The 27,173-nt window shown below is 34.2% G+C and overlaps 1 protein-coding gene across 2 annotated transcripts; it reads left to right on the forward strand.

Moving 5' to 3' along the window:
* The first annotated feature begins 188 nt into the window (after nucleotides 1-188).
* Nucleotides 189-26,918, forward strand: LOC127935290 (choline transporter-like protein 4). Of its 2 annotated transcripts, XM_052533024.1 has the most exons (23): nucleotides 189-459; nucleotides 9,518-9,566; nucleotides 10,085-10,158; nucleotides 11,188-11,266; nucleotides 11,352-11,451; nucleotides 12,204-12,335; nucleotides 12,562-12,622; nucleotides 12,720-12,843; nucleotides 15,484-15,501; nucleotides 15,793-15,876; nucleotides 16,446-16,558; nucleotides 17,042-17,164; nucleotides 18,065-18,164; nucleotides 18,461-18,553; nucleotides 18,751-18,853; nucleotides 19,445-19,704; nucleotides 20,784-20,878; nucleotides 21,843-21,946; nucleotides 22,029-22,102; nucleotides 23,955-24,025; nucleotides 24,112-24,206; nucleotides 25,751-25,835; nucleotides 25,908-26,918. In XM_052533024.1, the coding sequence occupies exons 1-23, from the start codon at nucleotides 414-416 to the stop codon at nucleotides 26,012-26,014; spliced, it is 2,190 nt and encodes a 729-aa protein (XP_052388984.1). In that variant the 5' UTR covers nucleotides 189-413; the 3' UTR covers nucleotides 26,015-26,918. The 2 variants fall into 2 exon arrangements, with proteins under 2 accessions (XP_052388984.1, XP_052388985.1); XM_052533025.1 differs by lacking the exon at nucleotides 15,484-15,501.
* Nucleotides 26,919-27,173: the final 255 nt, after the last annotated feature.

A 27,173-nucleotide genomic window follows, 5' to 3' on the forward strand; every position in this document is an offset into this window, starting at 1 on the left:
TGTATTTATGTGCCACTTTATTAAAAATCTGTCAAACATTTAAAACGTCGTTGAAATACTTTGACAAAACATTTGTGAGTTGCTCGAAACGAAACCCTGACAACTCTCCATCCTGTAAATAAAACAAAGTGAAGTTTCTCAGTCTGTAATAATCATGCACCTGTATAGGTCGCGCGCGCGCGTGTCCGTGGGTGGAGATGCACGGGAGCGTGAGCGCGCGTCAGGTGAGCTCGCGCAGTAGCTGCAGGTGCCCCGTGACGTCACCACGGCGCTTAGTTACTCCACCAAAGATTCACAGACATTACAACAGCAGAGAAAGTAAGGTCCGGAGTTGATCGATTGAGATGAACGCTGCTGAGCAGTGAACTTTTCACCCGGTTTTTACTTCAGACACATGATCGCGAAGTGAAAAGATGGGCCGTAATAAACAGGAGGAAGAGCAAAACAACCCCGAGTATGGTAAGACTGTTTCTGAGTGTGTTTCTGAGTACAGTGAGAGCATTTCTCAGGGGAGTCTGCTATAATACAATAGCTATTAGTTCATACTTTCTTCATTGTTACAGTATAGGCTATAGAAGTTGACAGGTAGAAATGAATAAAATCGTAAAAGATAATATTTCTATAGTGAATACTGTATATTTGATATTTTTGCCTATAGCTCTCCCGCGCTCTAAAGTGTTTGTGTGTGTAGGCTATATATATATATATATATATATATATATATATATATGTGTGTGTGTGTGTGTGTGTGTGTGTGTGTGTGTGTGTGTGTGTGTGTTTCTTTATATATGCATATAGAGAGAGAGAGTTTTTAAAACCTTTATCCAGTAATCATGTATGTCTGTAAAAGTCATAGAAATTAAGTCTGTATCCATCTCTTATAATTAAAAATAATATAAATAATAATTTCAATGGCATATCCTTTGGTTAAGTAGGTCAATATGTGTATTCACAGTGACTCTTGCAAACAATAGCTTGTTTTGTAAAGGGTGAGCTTGTGAATCTGATCCAGCCCTTTTATTAAACAGACACGGACTCCCCAAACCTGCCAAAACTGGTCATTCTGCGCCCTTCATTCTGACAGGACAATATCTGCAGACTGTTCAGAGAATTCACTGTCTGAGATGCTCAAAGCATTAGCTCAGATGTCAATCTTTATGATGCTGTGATAGTTAAAAAGCCCATACGATGCCATAACGGATAAAGAAGTCATTCTTGAGCGTTAGAGTATGACTTCTCATCGTTGTTTCAACACACAAATGTCTCAATGATCTTCTTCCTGTATTCGTTTGAGAAACAGGAAAAACTATTGTTTAAGATATAGTTTTTTCGTTTCGTTTTCCTCTGTTTTCTCTGATCTGTGGTGTTTATGTCTGTCGATCATGGGGATGTTTTCTTCCTGGTCACTCAGTGTGCGTCAGTACAGGAGAATGCTGGAGATAAGACATTTCTTGGAGTTTCAGTCACTGGATGACAAGCCTGTTGGTCAACATTTAAACCAGGAAGAATCACATTTTCACAAACACGCACATTCTCACATGCATGGTGTATTTTAGAACAGCTGATGTCATTTTAGCATTTAATAGCTGTATTTTTATATATATATTTTTTGAAGTGTGGAAATAATTTCTGAAAGATATGATGACACAAACACACACACCACAACACTTGTATTGTTTGTAGTGTATCGTATATAAAGCTAGTTTTAATTTCACCCTGTCATTGACCCTTACTTTAAGGAAACATTTAAACATTTTAAGGCAAGACATCCCAGTCAGATAGAGTAAAAAATAAAAATAAATAATTAAAATAATAATAATAATAATAATTATAATAATAACCAGACGTTTTCACCATACTTCCCAAGTTTATTGATCATATTGAGAATTGCAAACATTGTTTGCATTACAAGTTTTAAATATGCATGTTTACTTTTTCATGCATGTTTAATAAGCAAATTATGCATTATCTAATTCAATACGCACTTATTTACATAAAATTCCAGAACATAAATGTAAATATTGCATACAACCAATCTTTCAAAATTGTTTCATTTTATTGACATATTAGAGGCGATTTTGGATGTTTTCCTTTTTTTTTTCATAAATCAGAAAATAGTGTCAACAAGTAGAAAAAATGTTGTTTAAAGGGGGGGTGAAATGCTATTTCATGCATACTGAGTTTTTGACACTGTTAAAGAGTTGGATTCCGATGCTAAACATGGAAAAAAAGTTTCAAAAATTAAGTTGTATGTTTGAAGGAGTATTTCTGTTCCAAAAATACTCCTTCCGGTTTGTCACAAGTTTCGGAAAGTTTTTTTTGAGTATGGCTCTGTGTGACGTTAGATGGAGCGGAATTTCCTTATATGGGTCCTGACGCACTTCTGCCGGAAGAGCGCGCTCCCATATAGCAGAGCACTGAGAGGCTGAGCACAGACAATCACTGATCAGAGCGAGAGCGTCGCGAAATGTCACAAAAGAAGTGTGTTTTTGGTTGCCAGGGCAAGACAACCCTGCACAGATTACCAAAAAAAACAGCATTAAGGGACCAGTGGATGGAGTTTATTTTTACAGAGCATCAACGGAGTTGTGCAAGTGTTTGTGTTTGTTCCCTGCATTTCGAAGATGCTTGTTTTACAAACAAGGCCCAGGTTGACGCTGGATTTGCACATCGTTTATTTCTTAAGGATAATGCAATCCCAACGAAAAAGGGTCACGATCGTGTGTTGGAACCGCAGGCGGTGAGTAAAACTGCTTCAAATATCTCTGTGTTATTAACTTAGCTATCGGCGTGTAAGCACATCAAGTAAACAACATGCGATGTTGTCATCAAACTGCACTTTCCACATGTACAGCTTAAAAAAAAAAAAAGACGACAAAGTGGAACTTAGTCATTTTCCAAAACCGCTAAGCAAATATATACAGTTTCAGTACATACCACATAGAGAAGCCTTTGCTGATGCTGCTCTTGTTAAATTTCAGCCTCTGGATCTGTGTCACAGCTTCCAGACGCACTCAACACAAAAGCCTACTGGCGCTCGTGATTCTTTAGCTCCGCCCACACGTCACGCCTCCAGCCTGTCGTGTTTTTCCGGGAAAAATCGGTACAGACTATCTTTCTCTTATGAATATAATAGAACTAAAGACTTTTTGGAGTAAAGAAGGATGCAGTACTACCCTATAGGTACTCAAGATTAACAGGATATTGAGTGAAAACGAGCATTTCACCCCCCCTTTAAAGTCAGGGGTAATGTATTTTAACAAACCCAATGTAAAAACCTTCAGAAAATAGATGGGAATAAAACTGTAAAGTATCTAAGTACCGCTGAAAAGGAGGAGAAAAAAATTACAACCTTTAAAGATATGTATTTCAACTGAAATCTACAGATGCAAACATATAAAGTGAACATATATTAAAATAAGCGTGCATTTTTTTATTACGTTTATTGCATGTTTTTTCCACTATGAAAATTAACATAGCCCTAAATCTCAAAATTAACCAGTGAATGGAAAAACTATGTTTTTGCTTATAGTGTCATGACTTAAAAAAAAAGAAAAAGTATTTGCTTTATTTATGAAACAATTTTCAAATTACACCCCAAATGTCTTCAAAGAGAGATTTGACTTCTGTTGCTTTATATTTAAGTTAGTGTGAAATGACTGTTATCTAAATGCATGTTATTGATCGATCTTCTTCTGAATGATTCCTCTATGCACACATTTCATTTTTTAAATGTATTACATTTTTTACCTTATATTTTTTTACTAAATTTTCCGGTGAAATGACAGACCTCTCTCTGATGACATATGCTGGACTTCTCCAATCATTTTGTTCTCCTAAACCCCATCTCTTTCTTACAAACATCTGTGCCACACCCTCATTTCAATATCCAATCAACAATTGACAAATATAAACAAGTCTCCTCTCTAAATCTATTTTAAACAGATGTAGGTTGCCATACAGATCTGTTGCTACTGCTGTAGCATTTTTTTTACAAGATGATGTAAATGTCTCTGACAGAGAAAATGTTCTGATTCCTGAAGGCAAATAACCATTTGTGTGTGTGTGTGTGTTGAGTGTAATGTGACACTGGATTGTACATGAAGGGTTGGGAAACAGGTTTGTCTGACATTATTATTTTTTCCCCCCATGGCACATGGTTTTTAGTCCTTTATACATACAGTACCATTCAAAAGTTTGGGGTCAGTATAGGTTTTTATTTATTTATTTATTTATTGACACAAGCATTCATTAAATTGTTTAGAAGTGACTGTAAGTACTTTAAATATATAGTGTTACAAATATTTCTATTTCAAATAAATGCTGTCCTTTTGAACTCGTATGCATCATGATCAGAGTCATGCTCAATAAATGTTCACATTCAGGAACATCCTGAAAATCCGGTCACAGGAAGCGCCCGTCCTGATTAGCAGGTTTCATCAGAGGAAGTGTACAGAAACACTCATGATTAGTTTGTGTCTGCAGTTTGGCTCCATCTTTGAATTCAAATTATATTCAAATCACCCTCTTTTTTTTCATCTGTCACTTTTTTCCTCTCCTGTTTGAAAGGGTCATATGATGCGATTTAAATTTTTCTCTTTGGAGTGTTATAAGCTCTTGTTGCTAAAAGAAGATCTGTTAAGTTGCAAATACTAAAGTTTCAAACCCAAAGAGATCTTTATAAAAGTCAAGGCTCATCCACACCCCCCTGAAACGGCTCGTTCTAACACGCCCCCACATGATTACATCACTATGTGGGAAGATTAGTATAATGCCAGCCAAATGTTCACGCAAAAAAAAGGAGGCTTAACTTTTATTCTCGTTGTTGCCGCCGGCTCCATGTTGTGGAGATGCTGTGTGTTTCGTTGTGAAAGTGAAACTACTTTGTTTGGTCTTCTAAAAGAGGACACGATTAGAAATCAGTTGTTAAGATGTATTTACAACACTGTTCCAGAACAGTTGCAAACCAAATATTCAGATGTTTGCAGCGTATTTTACAGAGGACGAGGACTGTTTCCTGTGAGAGTTGTCTACATTCGCTGCGTTTCCACTGTCGGGCTAAAAGTGGGCGTGCTAGCGTGTCAGGGCCATTCGCGTTTCCACTGTCACTTCCAGTGCTTGATCGCGCCTCGTCGGTGCTAATGAAAACCTTGGGCCAAAGCGTTAAAAATAAATAAAATAGAAATACATTTATTTCTGTGACAAATTTTCATTATGCTCAATGTATTACTTATAGTATAACATTGATGCTTTTGAATTTAAATATTTAATAAAGCATGCAAGCAAAAGGACGCTTTTATCGTGTTCGTTTTGTGATCGCGCATGTCCAGTGATTTATTTCTTATTAGTTTTCTGTAGGGGTGTGCCGGTTTCAGAATTGGTGATGACGGTTATGACTTGAGTCAAATGTGACGGTTCATAACATAACCGTCGAGGGGGGGGGGGGGGGTATGCTAGTGGATCTGCCGTAGAGTCGGTTGTTCTTGGAGATAGCGGGTTAACTCCGTTTCAGCGCGCGCTCTGATCGGTAAAGGGGCAGAGATTTCAGACCTCCGTTTATTAAGGAGATCTGTCACAAAACTCATCATCCGCGCCAAAGTTTTTTGAGCAAATTTCAAAGCCGCACCCGCCCGCCATCCGCTGATTGTTTTGCCGTCTATGCTTTGCTGATGCGAGCCGCAAAAAAAAAAAAAAAAAGCCATTGTCTGTTCTGGAAAGGATGCAGCAAAAATATTTAATGCTAGAGTATGAGGCATAGGCCTACGCTGAGTTTCATTTACAATGAGATGCGCTCTAGTTCACAGTGCAGTGCAAGTGAACGCGGCGCGCTGGCGCTTCCATTTCACGGTTATCATTGTCTGCTATATTTGCTTTTTATTTATTAAAATACATGCAATTGGTTGATGAAACATCTATTAAAATTAAGATAAAATTTGTTCAAAACGAAATTCGTTTTTAAGAAAGGTTTTCTACAAAGCAAAATTTAATGAAGTGGTAAATATCATGTCTGACGATTTACAAAACTTCATTAAGTGGTAAAAACCATGTCTCCCGATATATTGCGCATCTGATGATCCTATCTAAAAAATGAAAATAATTTTTGATAAAAAATGTTTGTAAAAAATATTTTAGTGACACGGTTTTGGCGGTTATAAAGTTCTAATGACGGTGTTCAACTATAACCGCCGGTCTCACGGTTATATACTAACCGTCACACCCCTAGTTTTCTGATAACTTCTCTCTTTGTTGGTGAATAAAGGGGTTGTATGACGTTGTTCCTGTGAAGCGTGTAAAGGGTATTTTTTAGTGAAGCGCAGCTGAGCTTCAGGCTCGACTGTGGAAATGCAGCACTATTCTGGCCTCAGTGCTTCTGGCCCAAGGCTATTAGCCCCGCCGGGCCCGTTTTAAGCCCTGACTCACACTGGCCCGATAGTAAAAAGTGGCGGCTAGTGTTGGTGTTTGTTTCTATAAAGTGGGGCAGTTTCAACTTTGCAAGGAAAGTCTAGCACTTCTGACTCAAAGCCTGTAAGTAAGTTTTCATATTGAAAGGACGATTCAAATGCAAGTTTAGAGCAGAGTAAAGCTTGTTGTTTGTTGTTTCTCCGATCACAAATGCAGACATGGTTTTATGTTTAAACAAAGCGTAAAAACACATCATTATATTTAGTAAATATGTCCCCACTGGATTCAACAAATGCCTCGTTTGTAATAGGTTTTATTATTTTAGTTTTGTCGTCCCGGGAGAAACTTAACATTTCTGACACACTCTTGAGGCATTCAGCCAATCACAATGCACCTCACTTTTCACAACAATGAGCTTTGTAAAAATCTATGCGTTTCACAAAGGCAGGGCATAGGGGACACAATATTATGTGAAAATAATGTGTTTTTTTTTACTTAAACTGCATAAACACATTACATTACACCAAATACCAAAAATAATGTTATTTTTAGCAATGTCATATGACCCCTTTAAAGGGTAGAAAAGCTTCAGTGTTTGTTTTTGATGGTTTAATACCCGTGTGTAGCATTAAACTAACATGAAACACTACAGCTGCCATGCAACAAACCCTCACAGACGACTAACAGACACATGTGGGGCGATCACGTGACATCACAAACTCCATCTAAAACACTCGGTAGAAATAATCATTCAAATTCATTTTTAAAATGACTAAACGTGGTCTGGAAGCAGGATTTTATAAATGTACAAATTAATTTGTCACACAGCAGGACAATTTAAAAAGGGCGAAGAAGCTAAAAATGATTATAAATGGTGAAAAAGTCCAAATAAATAATGACTAATTGCGTCACATAAAATGTACACTTTAGCTTATGCAATCACTTACATTTGAACTTTATTTGACAAGTAGGGTGGATACTGGTAAAGTGGGACACTTTCTGATAATTTATATTCTGCATACCATTTTATTATGATCCAAATGTCTTAGCCGCTCATATGATACTATTCTAAATAGCTTAGGAGCTCTACTAAACTATAGACGATAAAAAAGAAAGAAACACTAAACACAGGATGGATGACTCTTCCTCAAACACACAATGACCCCAAGCCTAACCTGATTTTACCAAGTGAGACATGTTCCTGGGACAACATCGTTGTTGACCCTGGAACAACATTGTGATTAACCAATCAGATTTGAAGAACCAGTTTATAGATTTTGTGAAGTTTATGCTTAAAATCTGTGTTTGGTGCTTGTACATCAGTGTCATTCATCTATCATTTCCTCTGATTTTAGGGATTACTCATGGTTAAGGTTAGGTTTAGGTGTAGGGATATGGTTAAGAATATATTTTTGGAGTAAAATGTTGTTCCAGGGTCAACAAAATATGTTGACCTAGGAACACATTGGACTTGGCAAAATCAGGACGTGCGTATACCACATTTTTCAAAGCACTACTGGCAAACTGGGACACCTTTATTGGAAAACTGTGACACTTAAAACACATTCAGTTGTCATTCAAGTGCAGGCCTTATAAATTAAATACACAATAACAATATAAACAACAATATAAACAACAACAACAATAATATAAACATCACTTTTTTAAGAAGGGGTGCAGGTACTCGCACCCTTCATCCTATCCTCACTCCATTGGTTCAACTTTTGCCCTGGCTTCTGACCTATAGCCTATTCTTTGCTTTCCTTATCTCCTTCCTCCCTGTCCTCTTTTCTGACATTGGATTCTGAAATATGTAAAAATATAACATTATTCATTCATGTTTGTTTACTGTTAGCTAGTAGAGATGATCAGGTCACGTGGTGCTATAGGGATCTGTCACGTCACATGTACAAGGGACAAAACAGTATTTATTGTGTGAATTTTGTAATAAAAGTGACAGAATCTGAGAGCTGAGAATTTTTTTAATATCATAAGTAACCCGCTCTGTCTAGTCTGTCGGTCTCCGTGTCCTCTTTGCTTCGCGATTTTTCTGTACGTGAGAAAATGGATGTGTGGCGTGAGAGCATGTGCAAAGTGTTAATTACGTGTGTCTCAGTGTGAATGCGTGAGATTTGGCGTAGTTTAAGTCAGTCTTTGTTGAAATATCTAGCTAACTAACTAAATGTATGTGAGGGACATATAAAAAAGTAACTCAATTCCTCCATTAGAATGACTTGAATGGCTGTCCCAGTTTGCCAGTAATACCTTGTCCCAATGTAACAATTACAAATGAGTTGTTTTATTTTTATAACCTTAACATTATTTACCGCAGAATGCTATGTCATTTTACTTACCATCACAGTTCACTGCAAGGTTGTTAAATATGATGTGCCACACCCTGGTGGTGATGTCATTGCCACAGATTTTTTTTTAGTTTTTTTTTTTTATAACATACTTGCTACTGATGAGCTCAGTGTTGATTTGTAGTAAAAAAAAAACACATATCCATGTAAAGATATAAATTATTAAGCTTAACTGTCCCACTCTACCCATTGTCCCACTTTACCAGTATTCACCCTACTTAGTGAGACCTGTTCTTAATTTTTTAAATGATTTGAGTATGAAATAATTTTAGTACAAATGATTTCTGTACTAAATGTACTAAAATGGATATACTAAAAATAATTAATAAACACTATATTAAAACTAATAAAAATGACAGAAACACAGAACAAAATTCTAAAAGTTGAACTAAAACTAAAATGACAATGAAAAATGATTTATTCAAACTATTGATTTAAATCTCTAACAATATCTCAATGCTATTCAAATAACACTGGAGTTTCTGCACCTGCATTACTGCCATTCAGTGAGAACAAAATGATTTATGACGGAAGCCAAATACTTCACTTTCATTAATGGTTGCTTTTGCTTTGTAGTTCCTGCTAAGCTGGTCTATCTAAACAAACAAACAAACCAAAACAATGATATGGATTCAAATATGGCAGGTCACGCTCTGTAGAGATCCATTATGAGTGTCTGTCTGTGAATCTACGATGTGTAACACCACTAATAAACACACGGACCACCGATCTAAACTCTGCTTGTTTTTCAGGTGAACCAACTCAGTTTGACCCCACATTCACTGGCCCCATTCACAACAGGTGTGTGTGTGTGTGAGTCCATCTCATGAACGTATGTCCACAAAATCTAAAGAAACAATTAGAAATTGTATTTGACGAAAGGCCTGTTTTTTTTTGCATTGTCATGTTAGTTTCATAAAAGTATGCTTTATCTTTGAGTTTTGTCATTATTGTATATTTATAATAATTCTCATTTTATTTTTTACCCTCAGATTTTTTTCAGTAGCCTATAAATTAGGCAATACAACATAATATTATTATGAATATTATGTGTAACTATTGCAGGCATACTTTAGGTACACTTTAAATATATTGATATTATTCAAGGATTTGAGCAATATATTGTGTAAATATGTAAAAACATTTGAACTATACTCAGTATGAAACAAATATGTTTTAAATGAATTACTTTTTTTTTATCAGGGGAGGATGAGTACATTTTCAGCTAAAATATTTAAATCTTTGTTTGTCTTTTGAATTAGTGGTGCATTATGCTCTGAAGTGCTTTTGTAAGGTGTGTGCTTGTGTCTTGTCTGTAGGAGCTGTACAGACATCATATGCTGTGTTCTGTTCATGCTGGTCATCGCGGGTTACATAGTGGTTGGAATTCTGGGTAAGTTCATTTCTCCATTTCTGTGTCTATCTGTCTGATCATCTGTTGTTGTGTCATCCTGTCTCTGTCTGTTCAGCGCTCAGGCACACACATACCGTGAAGTCTCTGTGTGTTGGAGCTGTGTTTACTTTGACCTGAAAGCAATATGGAAATAGACCTCCCATAATGGGCAATATGTAAATACTGGAGAGGGCAAGGGGTTATGGGTAACTCAATGTGACTGTTTCTACTGAAAGTAGAAAACACACAGATACAAGTTTATTTGACTCTTAATGTAAAATTAGTATATGTTTTGATGTAAAATGTAACATTAATCCTCGAAAAACAACAACAACAAAATATTGTAGACATTTTACCTTTTTAATAATTTCTTAATTCAACTATAAAAACCATAAGAATTACATTTGGAATGTAGGATTTGAATTAGAATTTTTGAATTAGGTTTAAAGTACTGAGTTTTCAGTTGAAAACAGAACGCGGAACTGCATTTGAATTTGAATGGATTGAAGTTAACTTTTGTGGACCAAGATGTAAGACTACTTCATTTCCCAGAATGCATTACCTGTGTTTGTTTTCTTAGAATTGATTCCATGAAATGATAGGGAGACAAAATTATTTTATGAATTTAGCAAATTATATTATTATATTACTTTATTATATTATTGAATAGGAGTAAAATCTTTATAATAGATCAAACATATTCAAAGACAGATGCACAATTAAGATTATAAATTATATAATATAATATAATATAATATAATATAATATAATATAATATAATATAATATAATATAATATAATATAATATAATATAATATAGTTTTGTCATGTCTTTTCGGTTACAGATGTGACAGTTAATAATTTATCATCTAAAACAGTATTTACTCTTAACATCTGTGTGATTTTACTTATTAAATTCAATTTTAGCTGGTCAGCTCAGATTATGACATGTTCTGTTCTCATTTAATAGTGCAGAATAAATGTTTCTTATGTTGATTAACATAGCTGATGTGTGTATTTCATGTGAAGCCTGGCTGTATGGAGATCCTCGACATGTGCTGTATCCCAGAAACTCCACGGGAATGTTCTGTGGAGTCGGACAGAACAAGTGAGATTCGCCGTCAGCGGTTTTAGAGAAGTCAAACATCAGTGTGTTTGCAGTCGTTTGATGCTCTTGTCCATCTGTCTCTCAGGGACAAGCCCAACGTCATGTACTTTGACATCCTCAAATGTGCCACATCGACAAACGTCATGGCTTCAGCTCTGCAGGGTCTCCAGTGTCCCACCACACAGGTACCAGATCGTTATTTTAATTCTTTTATCACTTCCCTGAGGTCCACTTATAATATTGATAAGATTTTCATACCAAAAACAGTCATAATTTAGAAACAAATGGCTGTTTTCTAAGTTCTTTTTGACCCTTTGGTTTGAACACTCTATTTAATGGGGCGTGTCTCCTTTAAGACTTCAATGTAAACAACCACTGCTTTGATTGGGAACAAATTAGCATATGAAATAAGAATTTATATATATATATATATATATATATATGTGTGTGTGTGTGTGTGTGTGTGTGTGTGTGTGTGTGTGTGTGTGTGTGAAATGTGATTAAGATATATTTACACAAAAAAAGTATCTAAATGTGTTTATTTTATATACACATAAATACATACACACACAAAACTAATTAAAAATATATTTAAAAAAAATTCTAAATATACATATATATACATACATGCATACATACATACACAATTTAAGTTTTTAACTTCTCAATTATATTTATTAACTTGATGTAATAAAATAATAATTTTTCAACATTCATTTTATAGCTCTAAATTCTTATCACGTGACAGATATTGACTGTTTTGTGTCTGTTTTATTTTTCTGATTTTTTATTTTTTTATTTGACCGAGTCGGTGCTTGAATGAAATTAACACTCTTTAAAGCATCCAGAGCTGTGTAAAAGCAGCAATATTTGAGGAATCATGCTGTTAGTGTTGAATGTGTGTGTGATAGCAGTTGTGTGTGTTTGTCTGCTATAGGTGTGTGTGAAGTCATGTCCGTCAGAGTTCTGGATGTTGTCTCCTCTCGCCTACTTACCAAACGCAAAGCCAGCCAATTATTTCAACCAGGAGTACTGCGTCCCGTCCTTCCAGCTGCAAGGCACTCAATATGTGAGTGTGTTTGTGTAAATGATGAAAGCATTGTCATTTCTGTCTTTTGTTGAACCATCATCTGTTGACAGTCGTTCCCTTCACTGCAGCAGTAGAGTATATGATGACTGATTATTCCTATTCTGATGATCTGTGGCTTAGAAGCATGTCATCTAATAAGGTTAATAAGGTCTAATATTGTTTTATTGGGTGTCTCTGTATTTCTCTTTCTCTCTCTCTCTCTCAGTCAGCTATGGACATTGTAAATAAAGAGTTGTGTCCTCTTTTCTACATGCCAACAACCTCTGGTGAGTGACAGAAGATGAAGAATAGAGTCACTGAACATCATGTGATTTACTGTTCTCTATAATGTCTTTATACTCTTCTGTCTGCCTGTCTGTTTAGTGCTGGGCCGGTGTCTGCCCAGTTTGGGAGGGAATGCGTATAATCCCAGTAATATTCCCACAAACTTCACTCTTCCTGGATTGAATGTGAATCAGACTTTGGCAGCGATCAGGAATGCCACAGGGTAAACACACACACACACACACACACACACGCGCTAATAAAGTTAACATATCAATACTTGTTATGAACTAAAAATCCTGATTTATTGACTGACTCATCAATATTTGGTCATTTTGAGATTATCAGATGATTGACAACAGTGATTATTGTTATTATGACTATTATATAGTATAAATTATATATAGTTTTCACTAATTGAAATAAAGCTGAAATAAAACAAAATGTATAAATATTAGATGAAAAATGTAAACTTAAAACCGCAGGAAATGTTGGCAACCAAATGAAAGAAGATTAATTCAAAGTATTAAATTGCAAAAACCAAAATAAATGAAAGCTACAGTAAAAAAATAAATAAATGCAAATAAAATATTAACACTGATTAAACTGATTAAACACAGTGTTGTTTTTAATAAATAACACTGAAACTATTAAAAATTATTATCTTTAATAGAAAGAAAGCTACATTTAAATAAAGTATGAATACTTCAACAACAACCAAATATTAAAGATTTAAATAAATGAATACAACTAATTATTTTTTTAAAAAGAATGTACAGTTTAAAATTTTAATTAAAGCCAATTTAAAATATGAATAAATATCATGAATATATAGATAATACTAAAATGTTTTGTATTTGATGAGAATTAATCATTTCTGTCCATCTCATTTGTGCTCATCTGTTTTGCATTATTCAGCTTTTGACCATCATGTCCATCAGATATCAGTTGATCAGAAACACTCTGTTCATCTGTTATATTGAATCTAAATGGGTACATGCTGTAGACATTTATTATTTTTTGAATAGAGCTAATTATAAATTTTAGGGACTGATTTAATCCCACGCTATGGAGTCCTGCACATGACACGCGTTCACCCGATTTATAAATCGTGCGCACAATTTAGCAAATCGAGCGAACGCAATAGTAAATTGAGGGAATGCAAAAGTAAATCGAGGGAACGCAATAGTAAATCGAGGGAACGCAATAGTAAATCTAGGGAACGCAATAGTAAATTGAGTGAATGCAATAGTAAATCGAGGGAACGCAATAGTAAATCTAGTGAACGCAATAGTAAATCGAGGGAACGCAATAGTAAATCTAGTGAACGCAATAGTAAATCGAGGGAACGTAATAGTAAATCGAGGGAACGCAATAGTAAATCGAGGGAACGTAATAGTAAATCGAGGGAACGCAATAGTAAATCGAGGGAACGCAATAGTAAATCGAGGGAACGCAATAGTAAATCGAGGGAACGCAATAGTAAATCGAGGGAACGCAATAGTAAATCGAGGGAACGTAATAGTAAATCGAGGGAACGCAATAGTAAATCGAGGGAACGCAATAGTAAATCGAGGGAACGCAATAGTAAATCGAGTGAACGCAATAGTAAATCGAGGGAACGTAATAGTAAATCGAGGGAACGCAATAGTAAATCGAGGGAACGCAATAGTAAATCGAGGGAACGCAATAGTAAATCGAGGGAACGCAATAGTAAATCGAGGGAACGCAATAGTAAATCGAGTGAACGCAATAGTAAATCGAGGGAACGCAATAGTAAATCTAGTGAACGCAATAGTAAATCTAGTGAACGCAATAGTAAATCGAGTGAACGCAATAGTATATCGAGGGAACGCAATAGTAAATCGAGGGAACGCAATAGTAAATCTAGTGAACGCAATAGTAAATCGAGTGAACGCAATAGTAAATCGAGGGAACGCAATAGTAAATCGAGGGAACGCAATAGTAAATCTAGTGAACGCAATAGTAAATCGAGGGAACGCAATAGTAAATCGAGGGAACGCAATAGTAAATCGAGGGAACGCAATAGTAAATCGAGTGAACGCAATAGTAAATCGAGTGAACGCAATAGTAAATCGAGGGAACGCAATAGTAAATCGAGTGAACGCAATAGTAAATCGAGGGAACGCAATAGTAAATCGAGGGAACGCAATAGTAAATCGAGTGAACGCAATAGTAAATCGAGTGAACGCAATAGTAAATCGAGGGAATGCAATAGTAAATCGAGTGAACGCAATAGTAAATCGAGGGAACGCAATAGTAAATCGAGTGAACGCAATAGTAAATCGAGGGAACGCAATAGTAAATCGAGGGAACGCAATAGTAAATCGAGTGAACGCAATAGTAAATCGAGTGAACGCAATAGTAAATCGAGGGAACGCAATAGTAAATCGAGTGAACACAATAGTAAATCTAGGGAACGCAATAGTAAATCGAGTGAACACAATAGTAAATCGAGTGAACGCAATAGTAAATCGAGTGAACGCAATAGTAAATCGAGGGAACGCAATAGTAAATCGAGTGAACACAATAGTAAATCGAGGGAACGCAATAGTAATCGTGTGCAGGTTTTAGTACATTGAGGGAACAAATTAGTTAATCGTGTGCACAATTTATTTATTTTTTCTTGCATGTCATGTGCGGGGCTCCGTGCCACACACTACCCCCCACTAGAAAACCTTTTCTATATTGCATTTTAATATATAATTTGATTTGTTGTTTTTACAAACAAGGATGTCCACAAATGGGGGTTTTGTCAAAATTAGCTCACTTCTGAGAACACATTATTCCCCAAAATACAGTTATTAATTAATGTCTGTATGTGTGTCTCTGTTGTTGCCAGTGCTGGAGGGGTGACAAAGTGAGTGACAGATAGTGTTCATGTGTAGCAGTAGACGTCTGTCTCTCTGTCTCTCTCTCTCTCTCTCTCTCTCTCTCTATCTATCTGTCTCTCTGTCTGTAGGGTGAAGCACTTGTAGCTGTACTAGTTTTTGAGCTTCTAGTCCCTCTGTGGCTTCTTCCAGAGCTTCATTTGTGAGCTTTGACAAACGCTTTGTAAAGTCTTTCCAGAGCAGCTCTCCCCCCGGGACGCGCGGGTCTGTAGGAGCTTGAGCACACGGTGATGATTCTCACAGTGTTTCTGTGTTCACAGCGACGTCACCAACAGCTTCAACATCAAAGACGTCGGCCTGAGGATCTTCGAGGACTTCGCCAAGTCATGGCAGTGGATCGTAGCGTGAGTCCAGCTCTTTTGTGTCACATTTATTTAAAATATTTATATAAAATCTAAAGTATTAATGCATGTGTGTGTGTGTGTGTGTGTGTATGTGTGTATATTTAAAGTCTGTGTCAGCTTCTGTACCTGGACTCGAGGACCCACTCAAAAATGAGATGGTTTATCTAAAGGGGTTATTCCTCTTCAATAAATAGATGTAAATTAATATTATTATGATATACGTGTGTGTGTGTGTGTGTGTGTGTATTTCATATATATATGATAAACATTTATTTGTAAATATATGATATAATAATATTTAAATTGATATAATTTGCTCAGAACCAATCGATTGAATGTGTATTTTCTTATTTTTAAATTTTTGTATGGACTTTTTTTCATTCTTTGATTAACTATTGTCAGACTATCATTACTGTTGCAATTTAAGCTATATTAAAATATTTTGTAATACGATGCACATTTTGACATTTATTTCTTGGAGATTTAATATTTTTGATTATGATGTTCTGTGATCATGTCTGTGTCATATTTAATTGATTTCTCTCTCTGTGTGTGTGTGTGTGTGTTAGTGGTCTGGTGATTGCGATGGTGGTCAGCGTTCTCTTCCTGATTCTGCTGCGTTTCACAGCTCCGGTTCTCATCTGGGTTCTCATCGTCGGGGTTCTAGCGGTCGGCGCCTTTGGTGAGTTTACCAGTGTGTCTTTTAAATGCTTCTCTTAACTTGTTCCCTGTTTCTAACCAGGTAGGACATCAAGTGATAAATCACAGATCTGACGTCTTCATGGTTTTGTCCTAACCAGCGATGACATATTTCCTGTCAGTTTAATGACTATTCCTGCTGGACCTCAGACTTGAACCCACAACCTTTGGTTACAAGTCTAACTCTCTAACCATTAGGGCACAACTGTTCTCTTTGTAGAGTGATTTATGAAAAGCATGGGATCTTATACTTTTCATTGCTAGCCTCTCCAAAACTGCCCACCCTATCTTTAAACAGTACATTTATTAAGTTGACTTTGGTTTTGTTGATTCATAAATGTGGAAAACTTGTTCACTAATGCTTGCTCATGATTGAAGTTTGAGATGTTCTGGTCACTGTTATTTAGGATCATTGATATACTAAACACACTGCTGATGGTTGTCTTGTGTTCTTGTTTTCTGTCAGGTATCTGGTACTGTTATAATGAGTACATGTCTCTGGCCAACTCTAGCCTGACCTTCAATAACGTGGGTTTAACCCCTAATGTGCAGGTCTATCTGCAGGTGCGGGACACCTGGCTGGCCTTCTGTGAGTCCCTGCGCTTTATGGATTTTATCAATGCTGCCACTTTTGTGTTTCAGTGGAATCCTAGAACCAGATCAGTTCAGTTCAGTTCAGTTTCTATTTTAAGTTCAATCAGCTTTATGTGCGTGACCAAACATTTTATTTGAGTACAATGAGAAATGAAGAAATTAATCATAATAAAATGGGAGAAACAGAATAAACAAATAATATGAACAAATAACATTTAATTTAATGTAATATTTAATTTAATTAACGTTCATTTTATCATAATCAAGGTTTTTTTTTTTACTTTCAGTCCTCATATTAATTTTTTTTTTAAAGTAAAAAAAGTTACAAAGTTGAAGCCTTATTTATTATGAAGGCTTATTATGTTACTTCCCCACTGTTTCCTAATAAGTGTCACTTAAACTACTAATTTAATCTATACTAAAAATACAAAAACATGTAAGACAAGACTTATTAACCTTTATAAACATCTTAATATTGTTTCATGCTTCATTCACAAATTATTTATTTTGAATTATATATTTTAAAACTTAAAAAAATATATACATATATATAATTATTATTTTTTAATTTTCAAAGTAGATTATGCATTTTTAATACCTTGTTACAGTTATTCCACAATTTCACCACTTTGATAGATATACATATCTTAATTTTTTTATTCTTTAAGTTTTTACCCTTATTTTTTCAAACATGCATTTTTCTCTCATTTCAGCTGCCTTTGAATATTTGGGAAATTAAAGTTATGTGATTCCCCCCCCCCCCCCATCCTTTTCAATTGTGAAACCAACCAGATCACCAATTTTTTTATTTTATTTTATTTTATTTTATTTTATTTTATTTTATTTTATTTTATTTATTTATAAAGTATTAACGCTCTTTCTGTCTCTGTTGTAGTGATTATTCTGAGTATCGTCGAGGCCATTCTGCTGCTGGCGCTGATCTTCCTGAGGACTCGTATTCTCATCGCCATTGCTCTTATTCAGGAGACCAGCAAGTAAATAAACACACACACACACACACACACACACACACTGGGTTTACTCTATTAGTGAGGACGTCTCATAGACATCTCATAGTAGCTTTAGCCAAAACGTGCCCAGAAACACAGACGCAAACACCTTTGCATTGCTCACCCATGTGAAATATTCTCTTCATGCCGAATCTGAAGCTGATCACATGAATCATACGATCATGTTGATGTTTCAATTGAAATGAAGAAGTGATTTCTGTTTATAAGAGTTTGACTTGAGGAGAGAGTAAAAATATGTGTGTGTGTGTGTGTGTGTTCAGGGCGTTGGGTCACATGATGTCGACACTCTTCTATCCCATCGTCACGTTTGTGCTGCTGTTGGTGTGTGTGTCGTACTGGGGAATTACAGCTCTGTATCCTTCACACACAAGTGTAAACTGTGAGATATTTATACCATTGAGATACTGTTAAATTTCTAAATGAGTTCTTATCTTTAAAATGTTTTTGTTTCAATTAAAGTTAAGTAATTGTGATGTGTTATTTTGTTCATGAATGCATTGTGTATTTATGATGTTTCATGTTGTGAAACTTTACCTGAGCGTGTGTTCAGATATCTGGCCACATCAGGCGCTCCCATCTACAAGGTGGTGGCCATGAACTCAGGACAGGCCGGCTGCAGCATCATACGAGCCAACCAGACCTGTGACCCGGAGGTCAGAAACACACACACACACACAGTGACACACACGCATACACGCACGCACACACACACACACACACGCACGCACGCACGCACGCACGCACACACGCACACACACACACGCACGCACACACACACACACACGCACGCACGCATGCACGCACACACACACACACACACACACGCGCACGCACACACACACGCACGCACACACACACACGCACGCACGCACACACACACCACGCACACGCGTACACACACACACAAACACACCCTCACACAAACACACACGCACGCACACACACACGCACGCACACACGCACACACACACCCTCACACACACACACACAGTTTTTTTATTTTTTATTTTTTTACATTTAACTTTTTTTCCCACTTCTTGTTTTCCACAAGAATAAAACAAAATATAAATAAGAATGAAATTGAAAATATGTTTCAAAGGTGATAATGGACTCACTTTAGCCCTGGTTTGGGCGTCTCTGGTGTAAGTTAACAGTGAGATCTCACTGGAGTCTGGAGTCTTTTCTCATCTGTGAGGGATCATTGAGATCTGAGCGAGATCTCGTGTCTCTGTTTCTCTCCACAGACGTTCAACACTACGCAGTATCCCACGTGTCCTTCAGCGCGCTGTATCTTCATTAACTATAACACGGAGGGATTGTTCCAGAGGAACCTCTTTAACCTGCAGATCTATAACGTGATTGCGTTCCTGTGGTGTGTGAACTTCGTCATCGCTCTGGGTCACTGTACGCTCGCCGGCACCTTCGCCTCATATTACTGGGCCTTCAGCAAACCGGCAGATATCCCAACATTCCCTCTGATCCAGTCCTTCATGAGAGCGCTGCGGTGAGACCATGAAACAGACCAAACACATCCGCTGGAAAAGTGTAGAGTAGTGGTGGAAACGGTCACTTTTTCACATGAAAATCTTTAAAATTACTTCAGATTCATACACTATTTATTCATATTTATCCATCAGGATCCAACCTGCAGATGATGATGATGATAGTAGTAATAATAATCATCATCATAATAAGAAATATGATATTTAATTTATTATTAATTTGTTTATAATTAAAAAAAATTATATATAAAAATATATAAATATAATATATAAAATTTACTCATATTTATCCATCAGGATCTAACCTGCAGATGATGATAATGATGATGATGATGATAATAATAGTAGTATTAGGAATAATTATAATAATAAATATGATATTTAATATATATTTTTAATTGTTTATAAATTGTTTTTACTTATGATTCATCAAGTATTTATTGATATGCATCCATCAGGATCTAACCTGCAGATGACGATAATGATAATAATAATATTAATAATAATACATTTTATATTTAATATATTTTTATGAATTGCTTACGATAAAAATTATATAAGATTACTTAAAATTCATAAAATAAATGTAATCATATTCAACAATTTTTTTATCAATTTTTTTTTTTTATCAATTCATCTATTTAACCTGGAGAAGATAATAATAATAATGATAATTTAATATAATAATTTTGAATATTTAATATGATCTTATACAGTATATTGATATAAAAAATAAATACAATGACTTAATAGTCCTAAAATATGACTAAAATATTTGTTCATATGACTAAAATATTACCATGTTTTGGTTTGTGGTTGTTAGTCTGTGATATTACTGATTTATATTATTTAATTATAATATTATAATATATTCATAATATTATATTATAATTCTTGATGATATAAGTATGAAAGAAAATACATTTCAGAAGTGGATTTTGCATTTTGATGAGCTTATAATAAAAAACAAAATAAAAAGTGCATTAATGCATTTATCACAATAATAAGAGTATAGATGTGTTTCGACTCTAGATGGCGCTCATGCTTACAGCTGTGTGATGACGCTCTTGATTTGTGTCAGGTATCACGTGGGCTCGCTGGCGTTCGGTGCGCTGATTCTCACACTGGTGCAGCTCGTCCGGATCATCCTGGAGTATCTGGACCACAAGTTCAAAGGTCAGACAACATCTTGACTTCTGCACTCTTTCTCTTCATCTTTTACAAGATTTGTTTCTTTTCTATTTAGTGTGTCAGTTCTTTTTTCCTTCACTGCAAAAGTAGTTTTCTTATTATAGAATGACAAAATATCAAATCTTATATCAAGATAAATGATTCAAATATAAAGGGTATTTAAGATGATAAAATGTCAAGTAAATGCATCTTGGTTTAAGGATGTTTAGATATTTGTACTGGAGAACAAGACAAAAATACTGAGGAACAACACTTTTTGTAGGTTTATGTAGTTAGTTATTGTATTAAATTCATGTGGATTTGTATTGAATGACATCTGTCATCAAACATCAGTGCAAAAACAGATATTTGATTGATTTTATTCTGATTCTGCACCACTGTTTACTATTTGTTTATATAATAATATAATTTTTATTAATAATATGAACTCGCTTTTATTTTATTTTGATTGTGATTTTTGTTGGTTTTGTTACATGCTTATGTCTTTTATTTAATTTTGTTTTTTATATATATTTTTTATATGACTATTTAGGTTTAATTTATAATGTTTTAGTTTTATTGTAATAAATATAATTTATTTCCCGTCTAATATTTATATTTTTCATCTTAATATTTCCATTTAATTTTATTTCAGCTATATTTCAAGTAACAGAAATGCTTTTATATTTAAGAAATAGTTTTAGTTTTAGTTAAAGATAGCCCTGCTCTACACATAAATGAATCAAACTAGATTAAGTTTCTCAAACACTGTATAAAAATGTGTTTCTCTAGTTTGACTTGCCATTTATTTGTTCTTAAAAGCAGCAATATTTGTAATCAGTCTATTATAATGAGTTGATATACCATGTACCCTAATCTGAAGTTTAATTCAAGTGTACTGTGTGTGTGTGTGTGTGTGTGTGTGTGTGTGTGTGTGTGTGTGTGTGTGTGTGTGTGTGTGTGTGTTCAGAGGCTCAGAACCCGTGCACGCGCTTCATCATGTGTTGCCTTAAATGCTGCTTCTGGTGTCTGGAGAAATTCATCAAGTTCCTCAACAGGAACGCTTACATCATGGTGCATAAACTCTGACACATCCACATAAAGTCATCAGCTCAATGAAGAAATTAATAAATAACAACTTTTCTCTGATTTGTAGATCGCCATATACGGGAAGAATTTCTGTGTGTCCGCTAAGAATGCTTTCTCTCTGCTCATGAGGAACATCATACGGTGAGACCACAGTCTGTGTGTTTATTGCTCACATAAACTGTTGTTATAAAAAAATAAATTGGTGTTGATTTATTAAAGTGTCTGCATGTGCTCTAAAGAAGCTAGATCTGCTTACACTGATCTGAAGAACCTATAAATCATATTAAAACATCAAAAACTAACCAAATGCATTGTAATAAGATTCCAGCCACAAGCAATTTATATGTACAATCTAGAAACGACCAATCAGAATTCAGAATTCACAGCCAATCAGAAGAGCAGGTGGGCGGAGTCTCTCGCTAAAGTAAATAATATATAAACCTTTATTAAAAATACATAGTGAGTGACTGATACGGTCTCATAAAGTGTGGCTACAAATGTCAAAGCAGAATGATATTCAGATTCACATTTGATACTTTTAACATTAAATAAATAACATAATCAGCACCTGAGATTCTCAATGTCATGTGTGTTGTTCCATCTGAAACGGCACAGAAATAGAAACGCTTATAGATTGGCTCGTCATGTATCGCTCTCACGGCTCTGTTGTTTCTGCCACAGAATAACAAATAAAAGGGTAAGAGTGACTTCTTATCTCACAATTCTGACTTTTTTCCTCAGAACTGAGAGTTTATATGTGGCAGTTTGCAAGTTAAAAACGTATCTCACATCTCCAGGTTCTGTTTATTATTATTAATGTTATTATTATTTTCCCGGCATGGAATAAAACACTGAACTCAGATTTTTTTCCACATAATTGAGAGTTTACATCTCAGAATTTGCACTTTACTTTTTCAAGCCTATATCTTGTGATCGCAAGTTATAAACTCATATGCACAAGTTTACAAAATATTAAATTTTTTGTGCAAAAATATCTTTTCTTTGATATTTGAGGTGAAATTGGTGTTTTCCAAAATTTCAAACAAAATATACATTAAAAATATTATTTGAAAAATATTTGCATTATTTTAAAAATGTATTTATTTTTATTTATTTAGATTTTGAGGTGAATTTAGTGTTTTGATGAAGATCAATCAAAATCTAAATTTTATGTGAAACATTTTTAATTTTAATTTATTTGCTTTTCTTATGTGCATTTATTCATCTGACTTTGAGGTGAAATGGTTGTTTTCAAAAAGTTCAAACAAAAATAAATTATATATTTAATAAAAAAATGTATGTGAAAAAATGTCTATTTATGTTTTCTAATGCATTTTTTTAATTTTGAGGTGAAATTATATTTTTTCATGAAGATCTATCAAAATCTAAACTTTATGTGAAACGTTTTTAATTTTAATTTATTTAAAATAAATGTGCATTTATTCATCTGATTGAGGTGAAATAGGCGTTTTTCAAAAGTTCAAACAAAATCTAAATTATACATTTAATTAAAAAAATTAATGTTAAAAATATTTGTATTTAATTTTTAGTTGAAATTAGTGTTTTCATGAAGATCAATCAAAATCTAAACTTAATGCAAATTTGTATGTGAAACATTTTTAATTTTAATTTATTTGCAATTTTTTATGTGCATCTATTAATCTGACTTTGAGATGAAATGGGTGTTTTCATGAAGTTCAATCAAATTCTAAATTGAAACCTTTTCCTTAAAATCCTCTCACCTATTTTTATTATTTAAATAATTTAATGTACTTTCATTTAGTCATTACGAGGTAAAAAAAAATATGAAAAGGCTGAATTGTGAGATAAAGTTTGCAATTAGGGGAAAAAGGATAAAAGCTTTCATAGTTTGGACAAGAGGTGGATTGACTGTGTGTTGTCGAGTCACGTCTGGATAGGATCAGTGTTATGAAGATCCCGAGAGAGAAAGTGCTTCCTCATGAGGAGATGTGCTGTGTGTTGTTGTTGTCAGGGTGGTGGTTCTGGATAAAGTGACGGATCTGCTGCTGTTCTTCGGGAAGCTGCTGGTGGTCGGTGGAATCGGTGAGAGATGCTGATGTTCAGACACATCTCAGATCTCTGGAGCTTCATGTGTGAGCTGAAGCTGATGACGTCTGCTCTGTTTTCAGGTGTGCTGGCCTTCTTCTTCTTCTCCGGCAGGATTCAGACTCCAGGAACCACGTTTGAAACGGCGGCGCTCAACTACTACTGGATGCCCATCATAGTGAGACTCACGTTACTGATTTACATTTGAGCAAATGTTCTGCTGTCAACATCGAACTGAAATTAAGATATCATTTTTCCATACTGAATTCTGATTGGTTAAATATGACATAAATATCATAATGACACATATTTAATATGACACGTGTTCAGCATTGCACTTGCACACAGAAAGTCTACATTTTTACCAAACCTGTCAACTATTTCCCCCTTAAAAATCAAAAAGAAATAAGAAATTATATTTTGCATTTTAACAGTGTTCATTTTTCTAAAATACATTTTTCACATGATGTAATGCATTTAACTTGGCTTATTTAAGCAAACTATTTGCATTACAGTAAATATATTTTAATGCAACAATTTTATATATTATTATTTCATTTGTTATGAGTTTTCATTGTTTAGTTTTTAAATATACCTTAATCTTTTTGCTTAAAAGTCCTTAAGACTTTTTATTACACTTAATAAAATAAAAAATAGATTTACCCCGAAAAATATTTTATTTTAATATTTAAATGACAGTTAATATTTTAAATGCAATTTTTGTGGAAATATATTTAATATTAATATTATTATTATTATTATTTTATTTATTTGGCTTGAAGGTAAAATGGGTGTTTTCATGAAGACAAAATAAATAAATAAATAAAAACCTAAAAAAAAAAAAACACTTTCCTTAAAGTAAACCATTTGGATGAAAAAAAGAAATAATTTTTATGCTAAGTATATATTTATTTTGTTCATATATTTGCATTACAGTAAATATGTTAAATGCAAGTTTAAATGTTAAATATTTCAATTTATTTTATGTAATTTTGAGGTGAAATTGAGGTTTTCATGCTTCAATCAAAATCTAATATGCCTCAAAGTATTTTCTTTAAAAGTTCTTAAAAAACACAACATCTGGATGCTCTGATATAGACTTAATAAAATAAACATTTCGTTAAAATTATTTTACTTATATATTTGCAATACAGTAAATATTTTAATGCAAATGTAGAATATGCATAATATTTTTTATTTATTTATTATTATTTATTTAATTTTGAGGTGAAATGGTTCAATCAAAATCTAAATATGCCTCAAACTTTTCCTTAAGAGTTCTTAAAAGTAAAACATCTAGATGCAAAATAAAATAAAAATATATTTTTATAAATTTATTTTATAAATATAAAAATATATTTTGCATTAAAAAAATATTTTATTTACATATTTGCATTACAGAAAATATTTTGTCTTTATGGTGTCTTTTTTATGGAAACATATATATTTATATTTGATAATTTTTGATTTGGAGGTGAAATGAATGTTTTCAAATATAAAATATAAAAAAATATAAAAATACTATACATTTTTCTCTTAAAACTTCTTTCACTTCTGTTTCCTGTATTTTCTTGTTTAAATAAGTTATTATACTTTCGTTCCATAATTAGCAAAATACAGTTGCATAGGTTTTGTTTTCATGCAAGGAACGAGATTTAAAGTTGAATCAGCCAGTTGCAGATGATCATGTTAAGCTTAGTTAAGTGTGTGTGTGTGTGACAGACGGTGGTGTTCGGTGCGTATCTGATCGCCCACGGCTTCTTCAGTGTGTATAACATGGGTGTGGACACACTCTTCCTGTGTTTCTGTGAGTATCACACAGCACAGATCTAATGTTTGAGGTGTTATAATGTGTCTCACCGTGCGGTTTGTCATGCAGTGGAGGATCTGGAGCGGAATGATGGCAGTCCACAGAAACCCTACTTCATGTCCAAGAACCTGATGAAGATCCTCAACAAGAAGAACAAACCGGCCAAGACGGGCTGATGAAGATGAGGAGGGTTTCTGACTCCACACTCTCAAGCACTGTCACTTTCACTCGAAGTGAATCCATGTACAGACCCTTTGAAACATTGATAGTCGTTTTGTCTTAGACATGATCCTGAGATTCAATCCTGGAACTGTTTTACTGAAAATGTGCCAGTGCATTTATTCCTTTGGGTTTTATTCAAGGCAAACTTGGATGAAGATGTCTGTGAGCCAAAGCATTTATTATTAGCCATTTTTATCTTCACATATTAATATATTCAGTTTATGATTTTAATATGAGATTCAGTTGACTGCTTTTGGTGCAGATTAATAACTAACGTTCTGTTCTAACAAAACTGCTGAACATTTTTTAAGCCACTTTTTAAACTTTGTAATAGAGAATAAAATAGATGACAGGATATCTGTTCCTCCATGAGCATGAATGAAAGCCTTAGTTTTTTCTTTTTTTACATATGATTTGTATTTGGTTCTGTGTGATTTAGTGTAACCTGGGACTAAACCGAGAATATTTATTTAAAGATATATATCTTGAATAAAAATGTTGCATATTATTGAGTGCTTATTTTCAGTACATTCACAATCCTATAACTGATGGATAATAAAAACTGAATTTATAGACTAAACTAAAGCAAAGCATCATTAAAAAAAAAAAACTGATCTGGATTTTGCCTTTCTAACTAGCTAAAATGTCTGAAAATGACAGACTTACTGCAAAATTTTTTCTTAAAACTCACCCTTCAGGAAATGCAGAAGTACTTATTTTTTAAGTTAGTTCATGTACTAAAAAAAGGACTAAAAAGTATAGACTTAAAATGGACTGTCAAATGAAAACTAAAAATATCATACTAATATTATAACCAGGTCTGACAATGACATCATTAAATCAAATAAAATGTCTCAACATTTTTATTTTGTCGTTTTATTTCGAAACAAAGACCTTGAGTGTGTAATAAAATAAAATGCCTTAAAAATGCATCATGTAGTGTGGTTTTGTCCTGAATGCAGGCCAGCAGAACCGGTTTGAGTGGTCATTAAAGTCGCCCAGCTGTTAAAACTGGTTCATAATCGCTCAACGCTGCAGTTTTAACAAATATCACGTGACCTGATTCTGACTTCAGCTTCAGTACAATAGCGTTTCAGATGATGTTTTAGTACT

Source organism: Carassius gibelio, chromosome A19 (assembly GCF_023724105.1).
Source record: "Carassius gibelio isolate Cgi1373 ecotype wild population from Czech Republic chromosome A19, carGib1.2-hapl.c, whole genome shotgun sequence".
NCBI classification, from domain to species: Eukaryota; Metazoa; Chordata; class Actinopteri; order Cypriniformes; family Cyprinidae; genus Carassius; species Carassius gibelio.